General features: G+C 38.9%; 1 protein-coding gene across 1 annotated transcript in view; it reads left to right on the plus strand.

Moving 5' to 3' along the window:
- Window positions 1–5,472, plus strand: part of LOC134748726 (RNA-binding protein MEX3B) — a 63,458-nt gene extending 57,986 nt beyond the window's left edge. The window contains exon 2 of the mRNA XM_063683499.1: window positions 3,143–5,472. Coding sequence (XP_063539569.1) covers window positions 3,143–4,029 — 887 coding nt within the window. The 3' untranslated portion in view covers window positions 4,030–5,472. The remainder of the gene's footprint in view (window positions 1–3,142) is intronic.
- Window positions 5,473–10,656: the final 5,184 nt, after the last annotated feature.

Genomic DNA, 10,656 nt, shown 5'->3' on the forward strand with positions numbered 1-10,656 from the left:
TTATCCCATTTATGTCGAAAGCACATCTGTAGCATATAGGTACGTGTAAATAGCAAATATTTATGTATGGTGGCTATATGGGTATTTCTATATCTCAGAAAAAAATATGTATTAATTAAGCAGGACTTTTTTGAAATTAGGCAATCTAACCATAGCTTTTGACTCATTGTTTTTTTATGTTAAAACCACTGTATTTGTTTCATCTTTTGCAATGACATAATTCGGACCAAGAGCTTACAATCCCTATAGATAAAAGTCATCAGTATAAGTTCCGTAGTTTAATAAAAAATAGGTCAAATCGCGCCTCATACAGACATTATCGAATTGCGCGACGTCACAAGCTGTCAAACAGAGCGAGACAGCATTATTTACAGCAATTACAACGTCGACGGAACCGCGTGGGCGACGTTGCCGCTATTCGTGCCGCGTGGCCGGGGGAGGATGGGGAACATGGATACTTCGTCTTAACGCGGGTTGCTTTGATGCCTGATTGATTTCTAGTTAATAAATTGACGTGAATTATGAAACAGTATTAAATTTATTTTATATTCTGTTTTTAGTATTTGTTGTTATAGCGGCAACAGAGATACATCCTCGATGAATATCTCAACTGTCTAGCTATCACGGTTCATGAGATACAGCCCGGTGACAGACATACGGAGAGATAGACAGACAGACAGACAAACGGACAGTGGAGTCTTGGTAATAGGGTCCCGTTTTTACCCTTTTGGTGAAGAATAAGCGCTAAGAGAAGATACAAATGCAACATTTTCTACACAAATCTATACAAAATAAATATTTAAGTGGGGCTCCCATACAACAAACGTGTTTTTTTTGCCTTTTTTTGCGTAATGGTACGGAACCCTTCATGCGTGAGTCCAACTCGCACTTGGCCGGTTTAATCCTATTGAAAAGCAGGTTCGCACTTCGCATACTTGTCTTATTGTTAGCTTAGGATTAGGTATCCTAAAAATGTTAGTGGTTAAAATGGAATACAGATGGCCACTGCAACATCCATTTAATTTTAGTTAAGTACAGTCAGCAAAACTATTAGCTTTAATGCTAAGCTAATAATTTTGCCCATTGTACCTATTTTAAGAACAATACAAAAAATCTGCGTTTCTGAAGTATGGATTAATATCAAAGAAGCTTTTGAAGGAATGACGGATTTCATTTACGTAGTTCGTGCGGTTATTATTTGTCAGCCCAAAACGCTTATTTTGTATCGTATGAGTCATCCGCTAGCTAATTATAATTAGAACATCAATAACACATACCTTTCTAGTTTCTAGGGAGTACCTACATTGTAGGGTCGCCATACGTCAGGATTTTCCCTGATATGTCAGGATTTTTGGTCTTTGCCAGGATTGCGGGGGAACATGGCGAGTGTCAGGGTTTTTTAGAAATATCAACGTTATATAGGTAATTAGTACAGACATACGTAATTAGTAATAGTCTGTAATAGTATATAAAGCAATCGAAATAGAGCAAAAAAGGTTTTGTACGAAAAATTTATTCGCTGTTTTTTTCACTATGGGATCTGAAGCTACATAAACTAATTTCAGACCTAGATATTTACTTTATCCTATTGTAAGTACTAAATTTCAGAGCAATCGAGAGAGATAACCGAGCTTGCCGGGGACTTAATATACGTGAATCGAGGTCAAGATACACTGGTGTGTTGGTTCTATTCTGGATCGGAATAACCGTCGTATAAGGTTGTATGGGAAGCAGACGACCATTTTGAACGAAACAGATCCTAAAAACCAGCCTTAACAGCGCTCTCCGATCCCACACGGTTAATAAATATACCGAGGTCACGATAGCCTGGTTTCTTTCGACAGAATCGGAATAAACGTCGTATAACAGATAAGGTTCTATAGGCGAGACGACCGTTCGTGAACTTGAGCCTTACAGGGTTGTTCTGAAGGCTGCAGTAGCCTCGAGACGGAAGACAACTGAATGTTAGAACTTTGACCGTTTTACACACATGTTAACGTTTACATAGTTTTGGGTTGCGTATGCAAAATAATATAAATATGCTACTTCTTACTCTTTTTTTAACTCTAACTCTAGAAAAATCTTTATAAAAACGACCCCTACTTTAGGTTATCGTGTATGACTATGCTAAGTTGCTCTTTTAGCTTAATACATAGTATTCGAATTCACAATACGTTCAATTCGTAGTGGCATTGTAGCCTTCATGTCTGGCCTTGGCATGCGACCCTCAAAATTATGACTATAAACAAATCCGAATCTTAGAGGAAAAAAGTTACAAGTACTTTATATTCAAATGTGGCATTATTTGTTTAGGAATTTCATGCCCTATGATATATTCAAATCGCCTAGTAGTAGGTACTCCTAGTAGGTAGTCTAAAAACGGAACTAGACGTAGTATTTTATGTTGAGTCTGAAGTTTGTTTTATTTAGCTCTCGATTTTAAGGTGGGATTAATAAGTGAATAACGCAATTTAAAAACTTAACTTTCTTTGTAACATCTTTTAAGCATTTGGTCAGATTAAAAATCTCTCTAATTTCGTTGTATCAACGTTTTGGATTGTCAACCACAAAAAAAGATAGACGATAGAAACCTTGAAAATTCCTTGGGGAATACTACGCAAGGCATACGGAAAATTTATGCAAATCCTCGGGTCAAGTTTATGTGGTCGCATCTTGTAATTCTTGGATGCTGCGCTACGTTGCCACGCTTTTGCCGCAGTGGGGGCGTGACTGAGACGGCGATACGACAGGTGCTATTTTACTTAGATTAGCGGGAATAATTACGTGAATATGTATGTGGTTAGGGCAGTAGGTCTGTGCCGACTAGATGAAGTAAAAATAGTTGCTTTCTTTTAATCGCAAAAGGAAAGAGCAAGTTAAAGTGGTCTAGTGGTCGGTAGGCGCCTAGGCGGTAGGCGCGCTGCTTTTAAATCTATGAGTAGCTTGGTAAAAAAATCCTGCCATTAATCTTATGAGCAAGTCGACATAATATTGTGTGTAAAATCAGTTATGTACATATAAAATCGCCGCCGGTGAAGTATGATGAAATTATTTTTTATAAAAGCCCTTTACCCGTAAATAGCTCTCGTCGCCCACTCAACTAGAATAACGTGGCATTAACGTTTGATCTCTATTGTTTCAGGCTGCAAAATCAAAGCGCTGCGGGCGAAGACCAACACGTACATCAAGACACCGGTGCGCGGAGAGGAGCCCGTGTTCGTGGTCACGGGGCGCAAGGAGGACGTCGCGCGCGCCAAGCGCGAGATCCTCTCCGCCGCCGAGCACTTCTCGCAGATCCGCGCCTCGCGCAAGTGCGGCGCCGCGCCGCCGCCGCCCGCCGGCGCGCCCGGACACGTCACCGCGCAGGTGCGCGTGCCCTACCGCGTCGTCGGCCTCGTCGTCGGCCCCAAGGGCGCCACCATCAAACGCATCCAGCACACGACGCACACCTACATCGTCACACCCTCCCGCGAGCGCGAGCCCGTCTTCGAGGTCACCGGCCTCCCCGAGAGCGTCGAGGCCGCTCGCAAGGAAATAGAAGCCCACATCGCCCTTCGCACCGGCGCCGCCGGCGGCCCCGCAGGCTCTACGCCCGCCACCGACAGCGAGCCCCTCGCGCAGCTGTACCGCGCCGGCCTCGCCTCGCTGCTGCCCCGCCCCGACCAGGAAGCCGCCTTCTCGTCCGCGGGCTCGTGCTCGTCCGGCGGCTCGTCCGCGCGGCTCGGCGACCTGCTTGGCATCTGGTCATCGACGGAGCGCGACGAGGGCCTGGGCGAATCGCCGTCGTTCGAGTCGCCGGGCGGCGGCGGCGCGGCGGGCGTGTGGGCGTGGGGCGGCACGCGGCCGTCACCGGCGGCGTCGCCGGTGCGCGCGTGCGCCGTGTGCGGCGAGCGCGGCGTGGCGGCGGCGCTGGTGCCGTGCGGACACAATCTGTTCTGCCTGGAGTGCGCGCAGCGGCTGGCGGCGGGCGGCGCGCCGTGCCCCGCCTGCTCGGCGCCCGCGCACCAGGCGATCCGCATCATCTCGTAGACTGCTACCTCGGTAGTTGCACTGACGCGGGCGCGGAGACGGGGGCTACCGCCCGACACCGGTGGTTTTATCGAGCACGTTTTGTAATAGGGATCGATCTTTTTTACTTAAAAATCGTTATAAAAATATTAAAAAAATAAAAATCGCGTAATCGAAATCCTGGTGCCAAAAGTCGGCGCCTCGCCGGCACGGCCCGTCCGCCGCGCCGAACCTACCTATCGTAAGTCGGCAGAGTTATTCACGATATATTTTCTTATTATGAACGTTTTTTATTAAGGCCGCAGCTGAGCGCTGGCGGCCGCAGAGAGAGCGAAGTACGTTACGATAGAATTTCGAAAAAAAACATAAAATATAAAAAAAGTTGTATAATTATTATTATTGATAGCGTAAATGAGAAATCGAAAATTTATAAAGCTTACCTAACGTAATAGCGTAAAGTATTAAGATATAATAATATATTAGGCGATACGGGCGGCGCGGGGAGCCGGGTGGCCTGTTGACTGTTCAGAGTCTATGGAGTCTATGGAGAGTAGGCGATAGGCGAGAGCCCTAGCTAATGTTTGTTGGTAGTGCCCCCAGGAGGGGCGGGTTAGACTAAAGCGCCGCCGCGCGCTCCCCGGCGCGCCATGCTCATACTATTTTTGACTATACGATTATTCGCTTAAATGATATTATACATACGTACACACTATGATTATGATAATATTAATATAATGTTTGTTTTAAGTGTGTTTTAATGTTTAGATTTTTATTGTAATGTTTTTATGAATGATTTTTATCTGTATGATTATTATTGATTATTATTTTATGTGTTGACGATGTTTTTTTGTGATTATGAGAGCCCGCTATGCGGGCCGAGGCTGCATGTTCGTTTAGTGGTTATAGTATATATATATATCGAGTAATAAAATTATAGTATTAAAATAATAAAGAAATAATACGACTCATTCATTATTATAACTATTGTAGTCCGTAGCACGAACATTGACTAACCATTACCTATTGATACTTATTAAGTATTATTATTACATTATTGAATAAATTTAAAGAATGCATAATTATATTTCATAGGAATCATTATTCTGTATAATCTAGTTAATGTAACTATAATATAATAAATATGTTTGTATATGTACGGGAGGGCGTTGTTTTGTTCCGGGGGAGGGGTTTATGGATGGATATTTTTTTATTTTTTTACCGTTATAAGTTTTTGACTTACTCATGTAAAGATACGCGAGATTTAAAATACTGCCTATTAGATTATATTTTAAAAATAATGTTTCGTAAACCTCCCCTCCGCGTGTAGATCCAGTGATTTCGATAATTTTATTTTCATAATAAAATGGGTAGAACGCTTTAGGTTCAAATAACGTTGTGAAAATTTGTGAAATTTTGTAGACTACATATCTTATTATAAATCTAAATATAAACTATAACTTTCCACCTGAATCTTTCATTTCACCCTCCATGCACTGTGCTCACTTTTTGCCAGCCAAACTGTCAAACATCTGTTAGTCGTCGTTGTGTGTAAATAAAAACAAAAGACGGCTGTCCAAAAGTCAGTTCCTTGCAAAACCTTGAGTATTTCCCATTTGTTCCATGGAACTGTCAAATCCGTAGGAAACAGTTTACGTTACTACTAACATACTCGTATGTATAATTTTAATGTCGTCAAACAGTACCTGTTCCATGAAGCATCTGGAAAATCCAGCCGCTCTATATGAAAAATGCATCAAAATCAGAACCGCATTCCTGATTCATGTTTTAAACAACAGAAGAAGCAGTTTAATTGTATATAGTACAGATAATACAAGATTTGCTTGACCAACTATATGTGAATATCGGGCGTGAGATGCACCCCGGGTTAGTGGGACGGTGCAAGGGGGCCTACGCCAATCACCAACACGATCGTCAAGGTCGTGTCAAAACCGTAACCAGTTGTTAAATCTGTATCGGGCTCCTATAGTCTGTATCTTTAGGTATTTAAATAAATGTAAACAAACCACAATAAGGTCTTTTATTGGGCAAGACTATTCTTCAAGTTAATCTATGGATTGGGTCAAAACTTACATTTTTACTACGATATATTATGTACTTACTGAACGTAACAGTGAAGCTGCTATAATAGTGCTATTTTGTTAATAGGAATATCTCTGGATGATTTGATCATTCAATAGTAATTTACTATTGTAATATTTGCTATTAATTCGCCCTAGTAAAGAACCTAAAACGAGACGTATCATTAATTTCAATGTATCATTTGTATGCATTTGAGGGTAGATGAAACAATTACACAAACAAATGGAATAGGTTAAAGCCAAAACAATGAGGGACAGATCCAGGCAGTTTTTATTTGGTTGGTTAACTGATAAATGTAAAAATACATTGTTTACATTTATTTAACTACCTAAAGATACAGACTATAGTAGTAGGTGTTCTTAAATTTATTCAAGACTAAGGAAAATTTTCTCGCTTAAATAGGTAGTTGTTGAAAAACAGAGAAAACTATTTTTAAATTATTCTTGCGGAAACAACAAGTATTCCCGTCTTAAGTTTACAAAAAAATATTTAAAGCAGGAGCACGATTCAAATTTACCAACTTGTTACGGTTTTGATTTAATACGACCTTGAAGATAGCTCACGTTGATTGGTGCATGCGAAATGAGGTGAGTCGTACGTGAGATGCGCGCCAACCACCAAAAAAATCGTCACGGTCGTATCAAAACCATAACAAATTGTTTAATTAGAATTGATTGATTGGTCTTGGCTTATCTAGGTCTAAATATTTGTACACTAATTATTCTATTTTATAATAAATTTCAAAATAAGCTACTGAATATTCATAGAACCTAAATATTTTGTTGAAATCGAATCGAGACCACCAACTGAGGAGCCTCAGATATTAAAAATATGATTTCAATTTATACCAATCTATTTAACCCTCTCGTACAATCAACGTCAAGGGTATGTGGGCGTTTTCAGAAAAAAGTACCGTATAGTATTTTTTTCGAAAAACACAAAGTATAGGTTATTTCGCCGAGGACTATTAATGAAATACAATTTGAGAGTCCATTTTGTGACAGTTTGATGGAAAATGCGTCTCTAAACTATTTTTAAATTCGATAGTCCTCGTGATTCTGAGTAAAAATAACCCAAACCTTGATATTTTTTGGTCAAAAAATTTAACACTTTTTTTCTGAAAATGCCAATGTTACATTTTCCGCCTAAGGGTACGTGGTCATCGGGACCTTATCAGAATAAAAAAAATATTGATTATCTCCGAAATGGCGTGAATTAGAATTTGAGAAAGTTACTTGATTTAAGCTTAAGAATGCACCCTTGAAATTAACTGAAATTAATAATAAAAATGGTGTATTGTAAAACGCAGGAAAACGATTCGACTTTCGCTAGTAACACCTACGCTAGAAGTGCTACGGGCGTAGCGGAGCTACGGTGCGTCTATCGTGCAATCTATTTGCATTCTATCGCTGCACCGTAGACGCGCTACAGTGTATATTCTACGGGCTCTACGGCTGGCAAGCTAGGAAATACACTACGTAATTACCTGTGTAGTGTAAGCGTATTGGAGGGAAGTAAGTATGCAAAAAATACGCCCGTAAAGGATAGGAGTCAAGTCAAGTAAGTATTAGAAAAGTACGTACCTGATAAGCAAGTGTCCTACTCATCTTAGCAAATATTATTACAAAGAGTTGAGAGAGATAATTGCCACTCTGTGCTAATTGTCTTAAATGCATAGTGATGTATGTAACAACAAAACACAACATAATATATATATGCATAATTAGTCAAAAATCTATTCGGTTCTGTATAATTATTTTGGTCGTAAACACTTTCCGTTGTTTTATTCAAATTTGCGCAGTATTTAAGTTTAAAAATAAAATTTGGTAGTTGATTATTTTTAGTATGTTACGTAATTTAGGCGGTTTTTTCGGGGTTTGCAATTATTTACATGTAAAATCTTTATTATAGGTATATTACAAAAAATATAAATTTCTAATGGACTGGTAGTGACATTTTTTATATATCTTTTACCAATAATTGTATAAATTTACATAAATGATTTACCCGATGTGAATTCTAACACTGGTTAAGCAGTGAAAATCGATTTATTAATTTATTTTATTTTTCCCAGAATCAGCAAATAATTATGCAAGACATATATTAATTTCAGGCAAAAAGCAAAAATCATGCATTTAAGGATTAAAAGCTTTGGTGCTACGAACAAATTATAAATAAATAGAGTTAAATTTTCGACATCGACTTCGAGCGAAAAATTGCTAATTTATATGCAGAGATTGCAATGGCCTAGAAATTCCTAAAAAAAAATATCAACATATTTTTGGGCCACCGCCCAAGACTATATGACTGAACTGAGATAAGTATAATATTACCATCATATTTTCATTATAAATACTGCTCCATACATTATAAATAATAGACTTAAATAGACCGTGATTACCTTTTGTATTGTTTATGAGCTCCCGATATTTCGAAGCACCAACCAGTGATATCCGAATCAAACACGCGTAGTGACACCGTGAGTGTAGTATGCTTGGACAGACTAACGAGCGACCGATGGTAACGTTGAAAGCGAACGCAACCGACGCGCAAGAATGAGGGTAGACCGAGCGCGGTCTACACAACTTTGACACCCACCCGCTATCTTCAGTCACAAGTGAACAAGATGCATGTAACTGCGTCGAAATATCGGGAGCTCATAAACAATACAAAAGGTCTATATCCCGGTCAATATAAGTCTAGTGAAACTAACCGTGAATCATTCAAAACTTATTATAAATAAAGTAAATAAATAAATAAATATTGTAGGATATTCTTATACAGATTGTCTGTCCCACGGTAAGCCCAAAAGGAGGCTTGTGTTATGAGTGCTCAGACAATGATATATATAATATATAAATACTTAAATACATAAAAAAACACCCCTGACTCAGGAACAAATATCTGTGGTCATCACACAAATAAATGCCCTTACCGGGATTCGAACCCAGGACCATCGCCTTCACAGGCAGGGTCACCACACCCACTAGGCCAGACCGGTCGTCATATACATACACATTATCGTGTTCATCAACCAACAACAATCACTAGAGTATAAATAGCACAGCCTTCAGCCGCGAGTGCCACCTGCGTGTGGTTACACAGTTACATCCTGACACACATGCAAAGAAAAGGATACAGTTGTATCAAGAGCACAGAATAAGTCATAGTATTTGAGACAGAATGGACACGCTACTCCCCGTGGCACCAACAGATTGACAGAATCTCAGTTCGATTAGCAACGAAAAGCTCAAAATGTTTAGATTTCACATTAGGGCGACTGGTAACCACAACACATTAAACGTACCAGTGCCCACTCATGCCCGAATTTTATCAGCAGTAAATGAAAGAAGCAATTATCAACTGAGAATAATAAGAACCTAAGGTATAATGGTAAATTCCGAATCACATCCAAATGTCAACTGATTCCGAAAATCAGCTATAATTCTATCACTTCTCAATCAGAAGCAATTCGGTATCACCGAAACACACCTTAAGTATATACATTGTATTGAATTAGGAGTGTATAAATAATCATAATCATTTTATTCATAAAACCAATTTACTTTAAAATATAAATTGCGATAAAACTTATAATTAAGATCTAACTTTAAAATAAATATACAATTAGGTATAACAAAAATAAAAATAAAATAAAATAAATCAAGATCAAAATTTATATTAATATTAAAAACAAAAGTCAATTTACATGTACAATCAGAATTACAGTTAAAATTAACAGGAAAAAACAAGATTATAATAAAAATAAAAACAAAAAGAAAAAAGAAAAATAACTATGGTACTATTTTAAGATTTAAGTTTTATGATTCCATATAACATAACATTACAGTTTTAAAATAAAGATCAGAAATATTAATAAGGCAACCTTCACACGCAATGTCCCACCTGCGTAGATCACATCCTGCGAGAGAACGTGCAAATTAAGTGATGATTAAACAAAATATTGTCTTCGGTTACCGCGATAGTTACTCATGAAATAAAACTATGAAAACGGATTATATCGCGTATATTGAATTTATAATACATCCCGACGTTTCGAACTCTTTACAGCGTCCGTGGTCAACGGGTGACTGAGGAAAAATTACAAAATGCAAAAATACCCACATACTAAAATAATGAACAATCATAGACTACAAACTTTAAGGCTGGTTGTACATGCAAAATCGGTTCATAAGGCTAGTTATACACTATAATTATTTTTCAAGTAAAGATATATATATATACGCGATAAAAATAAACTATGCCGGCTCCAACCCTACACCACGGACCCGAGAAGATTTAATTCCCTCCTAAATTGTAGGAGGGTATCCCAATATGGGACCGGCAACAAACTCGGCGGGACACATCTTTTCAAAAAATCATGCATGCAAAATGAGCATGTCATGGATAAAGCCAATCACTCAATCAAGTTTGATAAGCCTCTGGTTCTTGCCAAGGAGAAGCGTTACATACCCAGAATGCTGCGCGAGGCCATTGAGATTAAGAAATATCCAAACTTTAATAGGGAAGATGGCTTTTCTCTACCAC

The sequence above is a fragment of the Cydia strobilella genome, chromosome 17 (assembly GCF_947568885.1).
Source record: "Cydia strobilella chromosome 17, ilCydStro3.1, whole genome shotgun sequence".
NCBI classification, from domain to species: Eukaryota; Metazoa; Arthropoda; class Insecta; order Lepidoptera; family Tortricidae; genus Cydia; species Cydia strobilella.